Here is a 20,605-nt window from a genome sequence, read left to right on the forward strand (position 1 = left end):
CTCCCAGGGTCAGGCATAAATAGTTTTCAAATATATTTGATTGGCAGCTAAAATTATATCCACTACTTCAGGAGAGAGGTTGAAAGCAGTCAGTTGTTGTCACCATACATGGAGGTGTATATTGCACAGGCCCAGGTGCATGATCCTGCCCTCCTGCTGCAACAGAAGGTCTTCCCATAGCAGCAGCTTGATCTGAGGACAGAAGCTCATGCCTAGAGGTTCCTGGTACGACACTGTTCACCGGTTAAGGGTGCAAAAATCAGGACTGCTGCACCACTCTGGAAGGAGGTCTCTGCGGTGCTCACGTCCCTAGATGACTGCTCAGCCTCAGTGTCGCTGGGGACCAGAATGGACTCTTACAGTCTTTGTTTGCTGCAATAGGTCCGATACCCCATGTATTGATCTTGTGCGGCTCTGGTTAATCCTGGTGTCCTCTCACTTGGTGAGGGAAACAGATCTGACCTTCAGGAGCACAGGCAAGTCTTCCTAGTGCTGCTGCGTCAGGTTGGCAGGTCTGCGGCAACTCGGTAAACCAGACTTTGAGCTTTGGTGCCTGCTGATTGCAGGGGAGTAGGACCTCTACTCCAAGGGAGATTACTTTGCAATTTGCAAAGGGCTGGCAATCTCCCAGGGCTCTTGGAAGCTGGTCAGCTTCAGGAGAAGTCATTGGTCATGACTGTCGAGACTTGCTGCAGACAGGCAGGGTTTGGCGCCAGAATTCCACAGTCAGTCTTCTGTTCTCGCTTTTCTTGTGGCTCGTCTTTGTCCTCTCTTTTTGATACATAAAATCCAAATTCCTGGTGTCAGGGGCGCCATCTAACTACTCAATTATGGGGTGTTACGCAGAGTGACAGGTAGTAGAGTATGAGCTACTTAACTTTAGGCTGTCAACACCCTCTATATGACCACTTCCTGTGGGAAGTGGGCATAACCATGACCCAGGGAGCCTAATTCTGCGTAAACCAAGATAGTGGAATTCTAAAAGTAGTGTTTACTTCAGGTAGTCCACCTTTGAAGCCTCCTGCTTTGATATGCTGATTACATAACCATCCTACTTGGAGGACGCAACAACCCATCCGGATGAAGGAGGCATCGTGTCTGCCCTCAGAGAGTGCAGGTTCTCATCTGCAAGGCTCAGACACCTATCTGTGGAGGCAGGCTGGTCTGCACCAGTCAGTCAGTACACAGGTAGTTGGCGAGTTTTCAGAAGGCTCCTCTAAGGTGCCCTCTGGGTGCATGTATCAATTAATCCTTCACTGGAATCAGTGTGGGCTTATTAATATGAGATGTTAGATACCAAACGTTTTTAGTTTCAGTGAAGCCATCATGTAGCTGGGGAACTCGTAAACACCAGGGTCCAGCACATGTACTCAAAATGGCTTCCCTGTCCACTTGCAATATCTCCAAGAATCCACTTAGACATCACAGGGGAAGATCTGTTCATTAAGAATATGTCCATACATGTAGAATAGTGTACCCTGCCTTAGGGCTTTAGGGACTGTTGTAGGGGTTCTTAGCTATACTGCATGCAGTGTCTGCAGGCTTGGCACACAGTAGGTGTGCCATGTCCGGTCTTTACTTTTCTCTGTAGTACTGCATGCAGCCTGCAATCGGTACTGAGGGCTCTCTTAGGGTGGGGCAATAATGAAGCAGCCCTTAGAGATCCTCTTTAGTCTCCTTGCCCTAGGTACCAGGGGTACCATTTACTAGGGAGGTACAAGGGGTGCTAAAGGTATTGCCAAGTGGGGGAACAATTGTACAGTTTTAGGGAAAGGGATCTGGCACTGGGGACCTAAATAGCAGGAACCCAGTGTACTTCTGTCAAAATGGCATGAGATTCTAGCCACAAGCATTTGCAATGCAATAGGTCTCGCAGCATTAAAGTTTGAGCTATTGGCATTGTATATAACAATGTGTTGCATAAATTTGTTATGAAAGTCAGCTGTTAGTTGTTGCTGAAGGTGGTGGAAGAAAGAGGCATGCGGTAGAATCAATATTCGTCAATCTCGGTATTCAGGAACACAGCATTTGGCGGTAGCAGTGAGTTCCTAAGAAAACCGTTGGGCCCGCCATCTTTTGTCTACTGAAGCACAGTACACTGGTTTTTAAATGCACACTACCATTAGAAACCTAAGTTCTATCACAGAGTGCGTCGGACTCGCCACTTCAAACACGTGGTACAAAAAGCTACAGAAAAACAGAAGCCTGTTCGATCCAGCCGCAAAGGGCCACGTGCGTTTCCCATAATGTAATTAGGCCTCACCCCAGATGGGTATTTGCAGCCCATGATCTGACACCTATTGATCACCTGTTAGTACCTGACGGGCCTCTCAGCCTGACCCTGAGGGGCAGGAGAGAGATCCAATCAGCGTCCACTAATGGGATTGCTGCCTGGTACATTAGAGGCTGTTGGAGTCTTTCTCCTCACAGCCCTGTCAACGCGCATTTGCTCATAACGCCATTATTTGTTAGCGCCCATAGAGGCACTTACATCCTACATCCTTTGTTTGCACATATCCTCCAGTCCATCCATGTTGCACCTCATCTCTTTCCTCTCCAGCACCATTTTTTTTTCACTCTCTCCTGATATCTCCTTCACTTCACCCCCCAAACAGTGCACCCACTCACCTGTAAGCACTGCATTTTATTTTACTTTCAACTTGTCAGTATTCTAATAACTGTGTACCTCCTTCACACACATTGGCACAGAATCAAAATTGCAACCAGAATATGTGATCATTGCGCTGTGCGCTCTGCAGAGGGGCCAAGGATTGAATGATCATCTATTCTGACCACCATTCTGACCGACAGACAGGCAATGTCAGAAACTCAAACTGCCTTAATTCAGCCTCAACTCCAGAGCTCTCAATCGTGGCGTTTTAAAAATACCATGGAGGTGACTCATTTCAAAGTATGCACTATACAAGAGTAATATGCTACGTGACAAAAAAATAAAGAAACTTATCACCCTTCAAATAGCAAACATATTTATGAAACACAAGATTAAGTAAAGCAGGTTAGATATAAACAGGAACAGCGTGGATTACCTTCACTTTTTTTTACATTCATTCTTCAGAAATTGATCAGGGTTTTGGACTGAAAACTTAAGGACATGAATGAAAGGTTCAATGTCTGGTTTTAATTACTATTGGATCTGAGACCCGGACGGACCAGCCCCACTGAAAGCCCTGACTCTAAATACATTTTGCCATTGGTACTGTCCTCCGTGGATTATTTACACAAACGTGTAGTAAATATTTGGCTGCTGTCATTGCAACCCAGCAGAGGTTCAAAACCCATAGGTGAAATGTGTCACTCCTGTTCTTTCTGCGGCTGAAAACTGCCACAGAGAGGTCCGGTTTGGCCATTCTGTGGCATAGAAATGAGTCGATGCACACATGTTTGGTTGGCACATGCCTGCATCCAATTGGCCTCTTTCTATCAGCATTAGCACAGTCTGACATTATGCTGGCGTATAAACATCTCCATGCCACTGGAATCAAGCTATCCTGGCTGATGAGGGCTGAAAGCCCGAAACTGGTCCTAGAATGCTTGTTTCCAGTCCAGGGAGGACCTGACTTGGCAGTTCGGGCTGGACTGTTCCCATGGGGAACAGGGTCAAGACTGATTTGCATATGGCTGGGTTCAAACTGGAATGGCATGGGGAGCAAAGAACCGATGGATTTAGGCACAGATCTCTGTACTGGGGTGAATGTATGACATTTTTCTGCATTCTGTCCATTAACTGTTGTTTTTGCATTTGGCGTATAAACAGTGGCAGATCACACCTCGGGGGCAGAGCGTCAAGTAGGTGCAGGGAGTAGTAGCATCTGCTGGAGCTGTTTTGATTCGGTGTCCCTGGCTTTGACTCCCTGCTTTGGTTTCAGGGGCCTTAAATCTAGGAGCAAGGACACCCTCTTTGAGTCCGGTTTACTTTCCACTTCCAGCATCTCCCACAGTCCCTCTGCAGCAACTAGAAGCCTGTTGAGGGCCCATAAGTGCAACAGGAGGGTCAACCAATGACTGTCACTGCGTTCAAAGTGACTGTGTCATTTCCACTGTCCCTCACAATTTGGTAATTCAATAAATATCCATGCTCTCTCTACCATTATCCTATGAGGGAGGTCTGCTGTAGTTCTACGACAAATTTAATTCAGTATCCGATCATGGGGAAGGCAATATTGTACATTTATAACGACTTTTATGACAACAACAACAATCATAATAATAATAATAATATTATTTTCATTATCGTATTATTATTATTATTAACATCCTCATAGTTATAAATTGTAGCCTCGAAGGTTACAAAATGGTGAGCCTTCAGCTTGAAGCAACTTCTGTGCGGTCTGGGTTTGAGAAGTTTAAAGTGATATGTTGACCTTGTGTAATGTTAAAGGTGGTCGTGTAAAGCGCTCCGATACCTTCGGGTCGAGTTCGCGCTAGATAAAACTGCAACAACAACAAAAAATAAGAGTGAAGCGATGGTCGAACCAGCTCGGACCATTTTATCTGAAAACCTTACTTATGTGTTATTCAACCGATGTTCTGCGGCGGTTGTGGAATTCATTTACGGTCAAAAGACATTTCCCTTCATGCGGGTCTGTCGTTGGGTATTTGACATTAACTGATTACTTTTGTTTTTTTAAAGGAGTATTTATAAACCCATATGTTTATTACATAGCGCACCGAAATACCCCAAACATGTTGTGGGCGCTTTTCATGTCTCTTTTTCGTCTCAATGACTCAATCACGTAATGCATCAGAAGTGTTCAAATGGAATCAATGGGAATGATGCACGCTGATGTAAGCTGCTGGGGTCATTTTCAGTGCTCCAAGATAGCTCAGTTGGCTCGAGAGCTTGCTGCAGAAACCTGGTCCATCCTGCAGGTCACAAACTCCGTTCCCTGCAGGGCTGTCTGGGCCTCTGCCCCTCCGTTTGATCATATCAGCACCTCTGCGTTGGTCTATTAATCACCAAAGGAGTGTTGAGCGGCTGCGTCCGCTGGGGAGTTTTCTATCCTCGGCGCATTGAGGCCCATTACTGCGCTCTCCAGGCGCCCGGCAGTGTGAGGAGCAGCAATAAATCTTTATTGGCTGGGAGGGAGCCAGTTCTGCGGAGTATGAATGGGAGGTAGGAGGCTCGGCTGCGAGTGATCTATGGCGCGGGCGGCTTGTAGCCTTTGTAAGTGCGAGCGCCGGTACCTCAGGGAACTCCAACAACAACAATCATAATAATAATAATAATATAATTTTCATTATCGTATTATTATTATTATTATTATTATTATTAACATCCTCATAATTATAATTGTGCCTCGAAGCCCAGATTAGCGCCGCTGCGCTGTGAAGTATTCTCAGACTAAACCGAGAGGTAGAGCCGGGCTTTAAAGCTGCGTCTCTTCGTTAATCACTGTTCCCCCTCCGCACACACTGGACAATGAGCGGAAACGAAACCTGTCGTGGGGCGGGACTTCCGTCTTGAGAAGCCCACGCCCACGGAGTGCCTGGCCAGGAGAGGAGCAGTGGAGACGCGGGACTCCCATGCCCGAGGGAGTGCCCCGCGGTGGCGGCTGAAGTCCAGAGTGGCGGTAATTGGGCCTTAGTAGTAGGAGGGGTTCTTGGTGCACTCGTGTGTGTGTGTGTGTGTGTGTGTGTGTGTGTGTGTGTGTATGCTCGTGTGTGTATGTATGTGTGCGACGGCGGGGGGGGCCTCGGTGCACTCGTGTGTGTGTGTATGCGCGCGCGTGTGTATGTGTGCGGGGGGGGGTGTGTGTCTGTATGTATGTGCGTGTGTGCAAGGCGCTCGTGTGTGTGTCTGTGTGAATGCGCATGCGTGTGTGGTGTTGGAGCTTCCCAGGAGACAGCAGCTGGCCACAGCGAGCGCGTTCGCGTGCGCGTGGCCCGCTCAAATCGCCTCCTCGGAGAGAAAATGCGAGCGGCCAGGTGCTGTCTCCTGGGAAGCAGACTCAGTAACAATAGATCTCTGACGAGACAGCGCTTACGCGCTGTTCAACCCCACGAGACCTAAAAAAGTGGGGGTAACGATGTCAAAATGGGGCACTTTCCTACAAATAGCCCACAACTTCAATGGACTGATGTGAAGTCGGATCTCCACAGTAGCCCACTGTCCTCTAATTCCCACTTCCCTCAGATGAATGCCTCAAGCCAACAGTGAATATCTGTCATTACTGTCTGCTTTGGGCAAGGTGGGAGCGGGGTCTGCGGCTGGTCCAATTATGGTTGAGCAGCCATCATTGCAGGTCTTTTGCAATGTCCTCGGAAACCTGTATGTAGTCAGACAGGTTCCATTGGTCTAGAGCCCACTGAGACTTCAGATCCTACGGCACAGCGCATATGTGTTATCTGGTGTAGTCGGCAAGCGGGATGCAAGAGGTCAAGTCTCAGATCCATTCTATCTTTGACTCAGGAGAGAGACTAAAACATCGGTATCATAGCCCTAATGTTGTGGACTTATTAAACCAGAAGAAAGGCTCAAAACTATATGGCTGGCTCAGATGGATGGGAACTTCTGTGAAGGAGTCATGTGCGACTTCAGCCTATTGATTGAGAACTCTAAAGATGTTAGGAGGTTTGCTTGCATCAGAAGGTGGTGTACAACTGATTTTGGTGAGGCAACCTTTAACGGCCAGGTAGGGAGAGACTGGTGTATTACTTTTGTGAACATCCCAAGGGCACGGGTAAGACCAAGGAAATATAAGTTCAGACTGCACTACTGACAATGGTTCCGGTATGGAAATTTGTACATGTTTGCAAAGTTTACCAGTATAAGGCTATGTATAATGCTTACACGCTACCCTCTGATTAGATGCAAATATATGCAAAAGCTTGAAAAGCAGATTGACAATTCTTTGCTTTCAAAATAAAATAGTCATAAAAAAATGCCAATAGCAAAAAAAACGTTTTGCTCAACTACTGTGAAATTGTAGGTACAATTTCTTTGAAGCATCGTTTAGCAAAATGTGTTGATGCATGCTAGTATTTCCCAAAAATATTCCTAATGGAAAATCAGTGTAATCAGTTACAACAAAATTGTAGAAAACATGCAAATAAGCATTGGCAACGCCAATAGGAATGACTTTGGTGGTCAGCCTTTTGGTTATGTCAATGCGTGCCTTCGTTTGTTGTGGGTTTTGTAAAACTTTGTTATGGAAGCTGTCGGACCCTCATTATTATAACAAAGACTGGCCAAAGCAAAAATTATTTTGGTCTCAAAAACCAAACATTGCCACAGTAGTTCTTATCACTGAGCAAAGCTACTTTGCGTGCCAGTATGCTCCTTGTGAAAGAGAAGAATGCTGTCACTCAGTCAAGCCAGCCGGTAGATAGAGAGATACAATTTTAATAAAAACAACACCAGACATAAATAGGGGCCCAAATCTTAAAGTAACAAAAGTATACCCATTATGTATGTCCTTGCAGTAATGCAGAGTTACAGCTTTCATGAATTCACAAGAATTTACAGAGGCAGGTCTGGAAATTGCAGTCCTAGAAAATATTTGTGAACTGCATTTTAGCACTGGCAAATAACCATGTGTAGCTATCCACTTTCCCACTGACCACTTTTTTCCCAACCCTGGAAGAAGTTTGACCTCTGTCCTTGTCAGGAGTACATTTCCAACCTTTATCTATGTAGGAAAATATTAGAGACAAGCTGATGAGACCCCATAAAACATGCAAGTTAGTAGATCTGCACCGACTCAAAAGTGGATTCCAACCATGGGGAACTATTGCTTACTGCTACCTCCAGACCAAGTATGTAAATCTGCGAACAGGTGGCAAAACAAGGAATTGCTTGTGTTCAAACCCTACTATGGTTTGAGCTCTGGCATAACCAGAGAGCTTTTATATTAGTAGATTACTACCATAATTTGTCGCTGCACTGCATGGTGAACAGTAGATTTTGCTACAGGACAAGCAGTTTTTTGAAGCAACCTGTCCCATGGACAAGTAGACATTTTAATAAATTCCACATCTCTGCACCTTAAACTTTTCTGGAAGTGCCAGCAAAATTTCAGCCTATAGTCCTTTAATGCATTGCAGTAGCACCCAAATAAGCAGATGGTGTTGACCCAAGTGTGAGGCTCGTCAAGGAAAACATCCTCTTTTGACATTCCGTTTGACTCCCTCTCTCTATCTCTCTGGTAGGATTGTAAGGAATAAATTGGGATCGACTCTGAACAAAGGCTCAGCACTCTCTCGCCCAACGTCACCTTCCTCACAGAAACCTGGACCAACGCCAGCTCTGCACCCGACACAGCAACCGCCTTCCCCGCCGGATACAAGATCCAGAGGAAGGACCGCCCTAAACACCCTGTAGACGGACTCGCCATGGTGCACAAAAACTCCCTCTGACTCACCACATCCAGTACGAACGACTCCACGTCCCCCATGGAACACCTGCATTTCCAGATCCATATCAAACCCAAAACGACTATACGCAGCACCCTCGCCTACAGACCCCTCGGACCACAAGACATGTTCACCACTACCATCGCAGACCTCATTGCACCCCATGGAATCTCATCCATGGACTACGTATTCCTCGGAGACCTGAACTTCCACCTCGACAGCACCAGCGACCAAAACTACTCCACCCTCCTGGACAATCTCGCCAACATCGGACTGAGACAGCTTGACACCAACCCCACCCACAAGGCAGGACATACCCTCGACCCAATCTTCGCTGGGGGACACAACATTTGCTTCAGCCACACCAAGTAACCCATCTGAACAGACCACCACTGCGTCCACTTCCGCTTCTCCAAGCCCACCTCACACAGGCCCACACCTCGCCCATGCGCAGGAACTAGAGCAAGATCACAGAGGAGAACCTCAACTCTACTCTGAACTGCACACCGCCCCCCACCACAGCAGACACCAACTCCACAGCCAACGCTCTCCACAGATGGATCACAGACTGCGCAGACATGCTCGCCCCCCCCCCCACCCCCTCTGGAACTCAGACAGACGAAGCACCACGAAAGCCACCTGGTTTACCACCCACCTCTGAGAATCCAAGCACACATGCCGATGACTCGAGAAAGCTTGGAGGAACAGTAAAACGCCAGAAGCACGCTCTGCCTACAAACACACCATGACAGATCATCACCAACTCATCAGAACCACGAAGAACTTCATCCAGAGCAAAATACTCACTAACTCTAAAGAACTCTTCAGCATCATAGAATTCACCAAACCCCCCAGCGAATCCTCCGATGTCCCCCCTCCCAGGACCTCTACAACAAACGTGGCTCCAACTGCCATCTCAAAACCAGAACTCTCTACAGCAACTTTAAAGAGCAGAACCTAGACATGGACCCTACACCTCCCAACGTCAACGCAACCCAGCCAACCATCACTGCCTGGACCCCTGACACCACTAAGACCATGAGAAGCATACACTCTGGAGCACCCACCAACCCCTGCCTGCCCCACATCTTCCACGGAGCCACCTACACCATCGTACCCCAACTACGACATACGATCAACTGCTTCCCCCGAAACAGGCACTTTCCCCGACAAATGGAAACATGCAGAGGTCAAGCCCCTTCTCAAGAAGCCCACTGCAGACCCAAGAGACCTCAAGAAATACCGACCCATCTCTCTCCTCCCATTCGCAGCCAAAGTCACCAAGAAGATCAACAACCAGCACACTTACTTCATAAAAGCCAACTCGATCCTCGATTCTTCCCAATCTGGATTACGCAGCAACCACAGCACTGAGACTGCCCTCCTAGCCGCCACGGACAACATCCACACCCTCCTCGACCAATGCCACATGGCAGCCCTCATCCTACTAGACCTCTCAGCAGCCTTCCACACAGTCTCCCACCGCACACTAGCCGCCAGACTCCGCGACGCCGGCATCTGGGGAAAACACCCTTAATTGGACTCGGTCCTTCCTCACCAGCCGAACCCAAAGAATCAGACTCCCACCATTCCTCTCCAAACCCACAGAGACCAGCTGAGGAGTACCCAAAGGAACCTCAACCTGCCCCACGCTCTTCAATAGCTACATGGCCTCTCTCACCACCGTCAGAAAACACGGACTCAACATAGTATCCTACACAGACGGCACCCAGGTCATCCTCTCCCTCACCAGCGAACCAGACATCATCAGACACAGCTTCCAGGAAGGTGTGAAAAACGTCGCTTTCTGGATGAGCAAAAGCTGCTTAAAGCTCAACTCAGAGAAAATGGAAGTCCTCGTCCTCGGATCCACCCCCCTCAGCATGGGACAATACCTGGTCGCCCACCACCCTTGGCGAAACTCCCACAGACCACGCCAGAAACCTCAGCATCATCCTCGACTCCTCCCTCACCATGCACCGAGAGATCAACGCCATATCCTACACATTCTTCAACACCCTCCACGTCCTCCGCAAGAACTTCGAATGGATCCCCCCGAATCTAGAAGGATCGTCACCCATGCACTGGCAACCAGCAGACTGGACTACGGATACACCCTCTACGGTGGAATAAAAAAATCTATACTCCTCAAACTCCAGACAACCCAGAAGGTCTCATCCAGACTTATCCTCTGCATCCCTCGACAACACCACATCAACCCACACTTACGAGAACTCCACTGGCTCCCCGTTGAAAAGAGACCTTCAAGCTCCTCAATCACGCCTACAAATCCCTCCACAACATCAGACCCCAATACCTCAATGAAAGAATCTCCTTCTACCTACCCAAGAGAAGCCTCCGATCCGCCGACCTTGCCCTAGCTGAAATCCCATGCATCCGCAGAGCCAGAAAGGGGGGGTAATCCTTCTCCTACATCGCAGAAAAGAACTGGAACGAACTCCCACTCCGCATCAGACAAACCCTCACACTGACAGCTTTCAGGAAGAGCCTCAAGACACTGCTCTTCGGATGGGACGAAGCTGTGCAAGCCCCACCCTCCTGTCTCCCAGCACCTTGAGAGCCTTGTGGGTGAGTAGTTAGCTTCACAAATTCCTTATTGATTGATTGAATCCTATGTTTATCTTATGTTGCATTTAAGCACCACTTGTTTTTTTTATGTGGAGCAACAATCTGGACAACTGTGCTTTGTCATACATCAAAATCTGTAGACCTGATTGCCGTGACCCACCTGTCTTCATCTTTGCCCTCAGAGGCGATGACTGAAACCCTGTCAAGCAGCTTCTCCCTCAGCTCATCAAACACAGTTTGATGGAACTCCAGCCTAGGAATGCTGTGGAGATCCAGGAATGGCAGTGCAGACTGTAGAGAGGGCAGGAGGACACCATTTTCAGTCTAAAAAACATAAAAACATAAGTAAACACAATTACATTTTTTGTACAAAACCAAGCAATCAAATAACGCTTTTTTAGAAAGTTACAATTATGATGTAATGTCTAAATACTAAAAATGGAGAATCGTGCAGCAGAAAAACTCACAGTTGAACTACATCGCCACCCCTCTCACTTTTTTAGCATGGGGTTTCAATGAACAATCAAACACAAACAGAACTTTGGGTATACAAACTTTGAGTGAGAAATATCCCCACTGAAGCACCAATGATTCCAATCTAAACAAGCATTGGCATAGCCAATAGGTCTCGCCTTTTGGACCTTATAAGTGTTTAGTTATCCAGCACAATATCCTTGGTGCAATAACATCAACTGTTGCATGGCTAAACACGTATAAAGGTCCCAAAGGGGACACCTATTGGCTATGCCAATGCTTGCTTTGTCTGCTTTTGCTGTGAGTATTTGGTGAACTGGATAGAATGCTGCTCTCTCTGATATGTGCAGACGACAACATAGGGTTATGCTGAAGATGCTGAAATGGACATATGAATGAGGTGATGCACATAACAGATATGAAGTTCTTTTATTTTTCTTCCCAGCTGCAGCACCTTCCTGGTTGGCTCCTTGACTTCCCTGATAGTAAAATGCTTTGTTGGTGGGATGCCACTGCAATGCGCCACTAAAATATTAGATTTTTGGCTCCAGTGATGTTGCAACTTGCTGTGCCACACCTGCTCTTTTAGGTCTAGAATCTTGCAATGGGTGACCAAATCGGCATTGAAAACGCTGACAATCATGACAGAAGCCACACTTTAGGGATGGAAGAGTTTTTCGCAAGTTATACTTAAAAGCTGCATGTCTGGCTGGATAGCTGGAGTAAGCCTGTGAATTTGTAATCTGTATGCTTAGCAGAATATTCTGACTTGCGATGCAAGGGTGGTACAATTCTTAGACAAATCTAGGTGGGATAAAGCATCCCAGGACATCTGGGTGGAATTCACAGCCAGCGCCGGTGGCTGAAATATCCAGGGAGATGGATTAATTGCAGTGAATAGACACACATTGACCTCGCTGTATCCAGTAATTACCGAGGGGCACCCTGGTACTAACATACAGTCAAGCTGACATGTCAGGGAAGTGTGCGCGTCGATCCGCGCTAGTACTGGGCCTATATCTGAAGGGACGGCTCCAGGGGGCAACGAGGGCACCCTGCGCTCACTCTGGGCTGAGAATAACACATGGCACAGAGTGAGGTCAAGCAAGGACAGGGCCTGTCCCGTCAGGAAGATTAACAAGCCAGCACCAGGAAAATGCAACCTCACGAGGAGCTCTGAGGTCAATGCCCGTCACGAACTCTGCCAGGCGAGGACTGTGCGAGTGTGGGCTCAGAGGATTATGTAAACATGTGTCTATGTACGACAACACAGTGTGTGCTTATGTCACTGAGTTTGTTGTCTTCTCTCGAGCATGATACATGATGTGTGAAATACGATAATCTAGTGAGTTCGCGGGCCACGATACAGTGTTTGTTTTACTTCGCAAACTAGTGGGTAGTACATTGCAAGTGTTTGCTGTGGCGTGGATAAACGTGTGCATTTGCTCGTCTGCATGGTCTGTTTGGTCATCTGGCCCACACCACTCCACAGTGTCAAATGGCCCCCTTTCACAAACCTCTCTCTAGCATACATGATCCCAAGGGGGAGTAAGGAGCGCTTCAGAAGGAGCTCTGAAGGCGAGGTGAGGGCAGAGATGGAGAAAGCATGTTCATGACAGGAGGAGGGTGCTTGGCTGAAGTGGAGGCAAGATGCTAACATCATGAGACCTCAGTGGATAAGAGTGAGGAACTTGTGTGAACAAGCGCAGCGCAAACAAAAGTGAAAGTGCCAGGATGTCGAGTCGGCAAGGCGACCTCGAGCAAATGTAAACAAGCACGCCTGTGTCCTTAATTATAAACAGATGGCCTCTGACGGCAAACGGCAAAGCGACAGCAAGAAAAGCAGTTGGGAAGGGATAGCGAGGGCAAACAGCTGTTTTCAAGCACTTGAGCTTGTGCTGGCATCCACCTTGCGGGAGTGAGCAGCAGTGGCGCGAGAACCATCGGTTATCAATTAGCACGCACACACACCGCTGCTCGCTACCGCAAGGTGGATGCCAGCACAAGCACGAGTGCTTGAAAAGAGCCGACCAATTTATAAAGGTCATCTCCTAGAGTAGTGCATGCGCGCTGCCTAGGCGAGACCTAAAAACTTAAACAAGAACACTTTAAACAAGACTCTACGATCTACCAGGCATTTATCAAAGCTGGGGTACAATCACAGATACATTTCACTTTGTTTCGATCTTGGCATAATTATTCAGGTAGCATGCTTTGAGAGTTGGGAAGCCAAGTGGCAAACAGCAAACATCGTTAACCCCTTCAGCGCGGGTGACAAAGCCAGCTCGTCATGGGCGTTACCTGCGCTGCGCGCATGACGAGCTGGCTTTGTCACAATCAAGCCATTTTTGAAATTTCAGCGCACGGCGGGAATTCGCGGTAGCGCGGAAGCGGTTAATGCAGAGGGGGAAAAAAAAGTAGAAAAAATGCAGTATGCCAAGAACATCCCACAAGTTCAACAAACACAGCAGATGAACTCGCACACCGTTCACTAAAATGCAGCTAAACATGCATAAGCCAGAGGGTAGTGATGCTGGAGCAGTCTTCTGGTTCTGCTCTTCCACTTACTGGAAACAGCAAGTTAATAGAAACAAGCATTTGCAATGCAATAGGTCTCGCATTTGCGAGAGTTTAAGCTATTGGCATTGTAAATGACAATGCCTTTTATTTATGTTTTAAAAACCAACACGTAAATAAAAGGCATTGTCATTTACAATGCCAACAGCTCAAACTCTTGCAAATGCAAGACCTATTGCATTGCAAATGCTCGTTTTTCCCTACTTACAGTATCTGCACGAAAGATGCTCCGAAAACCAAAAGTCGATTGAAAGTTTCATGCCGATTGGTCAAACGGTACTTTTAATTCCTTTATCAAATTTTGGCTGTTTGACCTAACCATAACTATACCAGTGAGAAAAAGATGATATATCAACCTGAAATTTGCTTAAAAGCAAACATCCAGACAGTCCCAAAAGAGACACCCGATTTTTGCAAACTTTCACACGTTTGCCATCCATTAAGTTAGGTTCATGTCGGAAGAAACATCAGAGCACGTCTTCCACACACAGAATCGTACAAACAAGGTTAGTTTATGTACGGGGAAACGTCTTGGCTGCGATCATTGCCCAAAGTCTGTATTGTGTACAATAATTCAGAAATCTCATGAGCTCCAAATTCCATTCCTTGTGAAAATTGAGAATTATTTTCTACTTCTATGACAGAACAGAAATACGTGTCAATATAATTTAAATGAAAGCTTTTCTTTAAAGTTAATGAGTTCAGAAATTAATTTCTGTACCATATGATTTTTTGATTTGGATATGTATTTGGATTTTTTTAAATCATAACTAGTGGATTTTTAGGGTTCCACATTTCAAGGGTAGTACAGCAGGGCCAGTAGTACTGACTTAAAATCCCATTTATTTATTTTTTGTATGCGTGCACACAATTTCACTTTCTGTAGTAAAGTAGTCGATTGCTGGAAGGAGACACTTTTGAACCTACTTGATTACTTACAGAATTATAAAGGCTGCATACAAATTTCCTGTACTGTATCTACTCGACATAGGCAGAGCATGCTAAAACACTAAATTGTGTGGAATTAGGAACACCCCCATAATTCAAGCATGAGAAACTTATTGGATCTTAGTATTGTGAATACCGTTATCATACCTTAACCATACCATTAAAATGGTATCCAGCATTTGTTACATTTCGGAAGAAAAGAATGTGGATGCAACCGGAGTGAGGAACAAGTGGGACTTAACGTTTTTTACCTGCATTTGGGCATTCCTCTGTATGTGGTCTCAGCACTGCTGCAAGTAAATGAATCTGTAATAGGAATGCTTTCACGTAGAATTAATGTTCCATAGTTACCATGGGTTGCTGGTATAGTTGGTGATGGATCCCAGACCGCAACACAAGATCCTTGCTAGGACCGCCTTCAATCATCAAAACAGGGGAAAGGCTTCCATCACTCTGCAAAGTTTTAGAATCAACGTTTCGCTGTTCATTCCAGTAAAAGCAGGTTACAAGAAACGCACATCCCCTACGACTAGTAGCCCATAAGGTTGTTACCAACAATGATGAACAATTCTTCCTAAAGAAACTACTTGAAGGACTGGCGTTCAGCACCACATAAACTAGAAACCCATGATAGCCTTAATAAAGCCTTGATATTGCGCCAGGCCGGAGTCCGGACAGTCGTCTAGGGGCAAAACACAGTGACGGTGCACCTACCTGTAAGCTGTTCTTAATGTGGAGGTAGATGCAATCTAAAGCACCAGCAGTAGATGGTTTTTATACGAAATCAGTGGGAAATGTATATATAATTTAGGTAGTGATTTCAAGTACAACATAAATGCAGAAATGTAATTCAAGGTGAAAGCATTCCTATTCATAGACTCATTTTAATAGTAGAGTCCACTCACTTCTTGAATGCACCTGTTCACCACGATATTACTTGCTCTCAGTAGTAGAATGATCCTTCCTAGTGGCATCGAGTTTGCAGGGCCTTAATAGTGCGATTTGCATTGTTGTAAATATTTCTGAAATGCAGCTTGCTAAACAAGCAACTAAAAGACGCGCGGCCACGAGACGCGCTCTGTGGGGGGATGGGAGGAGCGTTGAAGCGCGAGCAAGACGGAGAGGCGGAATGTGGCAGGCGCGCTTGTGCGCGTAACCGCACGCTCTATGCCTCCCAAAAAGCCGTGGTCAGCTTTTTTAAGCTCAGTAACTAAAAGTCTCGCCAGAGCACCGCATGCACTGGATCAGGGGAGACCTTAAAAGCTCTAGCTGCCATGGTTGACTGCACTAAAACCCACCAGGCTGGCATCTGTGTTTACTACAATAGGAACATTGGTGTCAAACGGTTTAAGTGCTGATGCTGTGTCAATGCTCCTTTTCAAAGTCTTAAACTCTCTTTCACAATTCTCACGCCAAACAAACGTAACTTTTTTTGTATGAGACTGCACATGCGTTTGGTCTGGTCAACAAACATGGGTACATAACAGGAATCCTATTCGGCTAACCCCAAAACAAATGTAACAGGTCTTTACATGTTGGAGAAGAGCTTCCTCAATAGAAGAAAACAATTTCATTTTGTTTTTTAGATCTTACTGATCCAATGTCCTACATATTCCACACCTTTCTTTCACCTTAAAGTTCCTCCTTCTTAATAGTTAAACCATTCTCTTGCAGAACTTTTATCATGCCCCTTAATACACAATAGTGCCATGTTCCATTTCATTGTTCCCAAACACGAAGATGTCATCTTGAAAATGTCACCCTACGGGTATCTTTTGGTAGGGTGAATAGCTCTCTGACAGACGACTGCAGCTGAAGCTAGGCAGAAAGGTTTATGTTTAGATCTATAAGCTTCGTCCAGAGTGACAAAACATTTTAGCGGCCTAGACTCAGGATGCATAGCAAAACCCACAATGCATGGACGGAATGTTGAACATTGGCAAAACATTCACTCCCAGTCACAGATCTGGGTTTAATCCATCGTTATTTTACTCACCACGCCACCCCAGTTCAGACATGGCCATATGCAAATCAGTCTTGACCCTGTGCCTCATGGCAACAGTCCAGCCCGAACAGCCAAGCCATGTCTTCCATGGACCGGAATGAAGCATCCTAGGACCGGTTTCTGGCTATCAACCGTCATCAGCCAGGATAGCTTGACTCCAGTGGTGTAGTGAGCACGGGACCCACGTCTGGGCATACTCTTCCCACATAGGTCGAACAGGGAAGACATGGCTTGGCAGTTCGGGCTGGACTGTTCCCATGAGGCGCAGGGTCAAGGCTGATTTGCATATGGCCATGTCTGAACTGGAGTGGCGTGGTGAGCAAAATAACGATGGATTAAACCCCGATCTGTGACTGGGGGTTGAATTTTTTGCCAATCTGCAACATTCGGTCCATCACCTTGTGTGTTTTGCTAGACTCAGGGTGCAGCACATGTTGGTGGTAGGCCGAGGAAAGATCTAAAGAGGAAAACACTTCTGCTCCCTTGATGTTGGTCAACATTTTTCCTACGTTGGGAAGAGGATGCCTGTTCACTCAGATTGCCGCATTCAAACCCCTTAAGTCCACAAACAGCCAGATGTCACCATTATCCTTCTTAGCCATCACCACTGGAGCAAACCACTCTAACAATTCGATTTTTTCAATCGTCCCACTCTCGCAAAACCTATATAATTCTTGACGCAGGTGTTCTCTCATCATTAGTAGAACTCCCCGAGGTTTATGGCTTATAGGAGTCAACCCATCCCCCAACACCATCTTATGCATGAATCCTTTGAGACCCCAACCCTTCCATGAACACTCCAGGTAGGCAGTGATGTATGGCACCTCGCTGCCACTGCACACACTTACGTTTGTGCGCCCAACACCTGTTCCGGATTATTTGGATCCAAAAGAATTCTCAAATCCCTTTGTTGAGGCCGACCCAACAAACAAGCACCCTCCTTGGCAAAATACACTATTGATGTTACGTGCTTCTTTTGAAATTCTAGTAGAGCGTCAATGAAACCCACTAATTTAATGGGCTTATTTACATAAGCCACCAACCTCCCATCTGGATTCCTGAGTACCTGTTCTGAAAATATCTTAAAGTATTCATCTCCAATAAAATGCCTTTCAACAAGTATATGGGACACTTGTCTTTACTTTTATTGTATTTCACACAAATCCAATTCCATTTTGTATCTGCCATTTTCCTCTGTACTGACATACCCTGTGCCACAACACGCCCCAAAAAAAATAGTGTCTCTAGTGTGTTCAAATTGTTCAGTATCGCGCAGATGACATGCGGTTTGGACAGTATTACACCGCACTTCCTCTGAATAAGCACGCGGTGGTGCTTCCATGCACGTGGTGTTGCTAGGGAACTGTTGACACCCAATAAGAACCCACACGGTGGCACTTTCCTCGGGTGTGGTGTTGCTGGGGAACGGCTGACACCTAACGTTTCTTTCAGTTGTTGTGCAATAGCGTTATGCCTCATAGGACACTTCTTAGCAACAAGGCCTTTATACTACTCGCTCATTACCGTGTGATGCTTCATGCGCGACTGCCACGGAATTAACCAACGTATGCGGTGAAGATAGCTGGAACACTGCTCTCCCCAAAAAATTTGTATCGAAAGTCTTACTGACCGACGTTTTCAAGCGGCAACCTTCATGTAGTTGCCCACTAACCGCAGCAAGCATTGTTCATACATCGCACACGATCCCACCCAAAGTCTTCATTCACATGCCTCCGGGAAGTGTCTCTCAGCCGCCAGGTGGCTCTCCTTCCAGTCAAAAGGCCATCCGCGCCACTGAAAAGAATACAAGCCGAAACCAAAAGAAGGTAAGAGATACGTTTATTCCTTCTGACTGAGAGAAAACCCAACAACCAACTGCTGGCGCTACAAGTGTTCCAGAGCCTGGTCGAAACGCTCCAGAACGCAATACGAACATTCTGTACTCCCTTTTGAGATCAGAACAACAATGGGACAGGGGAAAACACAGTACTATTAATAAGGAGGAATGGTGTAGATGTCAAAATTGCTTATCAAGATCATTAAAGGACATGGAGAAAAAAATCCTTCACCAGAGAGAGGGAAGCTTTGACTGTGTGGTGGGGAGTAAACCATTTTAGAACATATGTATGAGGAACCTATTTCACAGTTAGGACTGACCATTGTCCACTTGTAGAGATGTTCACAACAAGTGGGTGAAGGAGAGCATCTCCTAGAGTAGTGCGATGGACTATGAGAATGTTGGAGTACAATTTTCACACAGAATATTTTCTGGGGAGAAAAATGTGGAATCCGATGGGGTAATGACTGGTGAGTTGAGTGAGGATGATGATTGTTTGGTGGCATAACCGAAAGCAGATTATCACATGAAGAATGGCTGGAGGCCATCAAAGGAGACAGTGTATTTAGTGAAATCGAAAAGTCTCTGTAAGGTGGATGAACAAAGGCAATACTACGTTGGATGCAGAGTGTTTCACACAGGTTAGTCAGGAAATGTTGGTCGTAAATGGAGATATGATGAGGTAATTTACTGGTAGTACCTTGTGAACTATGGAAGCGAATTGTTAAACTGGCACTTGAAGGACACAAACTGGCACATGAAGGACACATTGAAATGAGTGCTACCATGAGACAGGTAAAAGAAGAGTACTGGTTGCCTCAACTGAATTGAGAGGTTGAGAGAAACATTAGAGAGAGTGTCTTATGTGCTTGGAGTGATAAATCACAGAAAACTGTAAATTAACCTCCACTGGAATCTGACATATCAGATGGTCCTTGGAAGAAAATACGAATGGACATTACTGGTCCTTTACATGTGATGGGAAGTTACCAAAAAGCAGACAAAGGGATGGACATGAGACAAGTGTTTGGTTGCATGACGGGCAGCTGCATGAGACCCAATTCATACACAGAAAAATACGGGGGGGGATCTTTCTTTCACATCAACAATGCACCTGGAAAACGGGCAAGGGCATAGCTGCCCTCCAGTTAAATGCAGTGCGCACATTATGGCCTACCTTGACTAATGACTGCAAGAGTAGCTGTTGCCCCTCCGATCAAACTCCGATCAGTCAGGCTCAATGCTGCAAAGTAATCTGCTCAGGGTTCCTAAATAAATCCATGACTGCACAGGCAACTGAAAAAAGCTCCCAGTTAGTGGAGAAACTGATGGCAACAGACATTAATTAAATCAGTCCTTAGAGTAAAACATGGGCAAAACCTTGGGGTTCTGAGTTACGTTAATAATTGCTACCCATTTATAACTCTGTATATATACACTTTTAATTATGTCAAATAAACGCTGTCCCATGCATCATTGACCTGCTTATCCCCTTCCATTGTTTAAAATGTTCTAATTCTGTATTCAGTGCAGTGATTGCGGGCTGATGGGAAGGTATTGAGCCGATTACAGCTAATGTTTAGTGTTGTGTATAGTGCCAATTCAACAAAATCATATTTGTTTATTTAGTAAGAGGTTTTAGGAAGTTACATTGAGTGCATTGTGGAGAATCCACTGCTTGCTCAATACAGATCTTGGTCTTATTACAACATCGTCATGCACAAATCTTTTAGGATATTCCTCACTGTGTAACTCAATTACAATGCACAGCCAGACTGACAATTATTGGTTGCACGCACTTC

The 20,605-nt window shown here is 46.0% G+C and overlaps 1 protein-coding gene across 1 annotated transcript in view; it reads right to left on the reverse strand.

Moving 5' to 3' along the window:
• The window catches only part of NELFB (negative elongation factor complex member B), a 210,594-nt gene that overhangs the window by 164,775 nt on the left and 25,214 nt on the right, over positions 1-20,605 (reverse strand). Inside the window, exon 2 of the mRNA XM_078642025.1 lies at positions 11,123-11,286. Within this exon, the coding sequence (XP_078498151.1) occupies positions 11,123-11,286 (164 nt within the window). The remainder of the gene's footprint in view (positions 1-11,122; positions 11,287-20,605) is intronic.

The sequence above is a fragment of the Lissotriton helveticus genome, chromosome 5_1 (assembly GCF_964261635.1).
Source record: "Lissotriton helveticus chromosome 5_1, aLisHel1.1, whole genome shotgun sequence".
In the NCBI taxonomy this organism is placed as follows: Eukaryota; Metazoa; Chordata; class Amphibia; order Caudata; family Salamandridae; genus Lissotriton; species Lissotriton helveticus.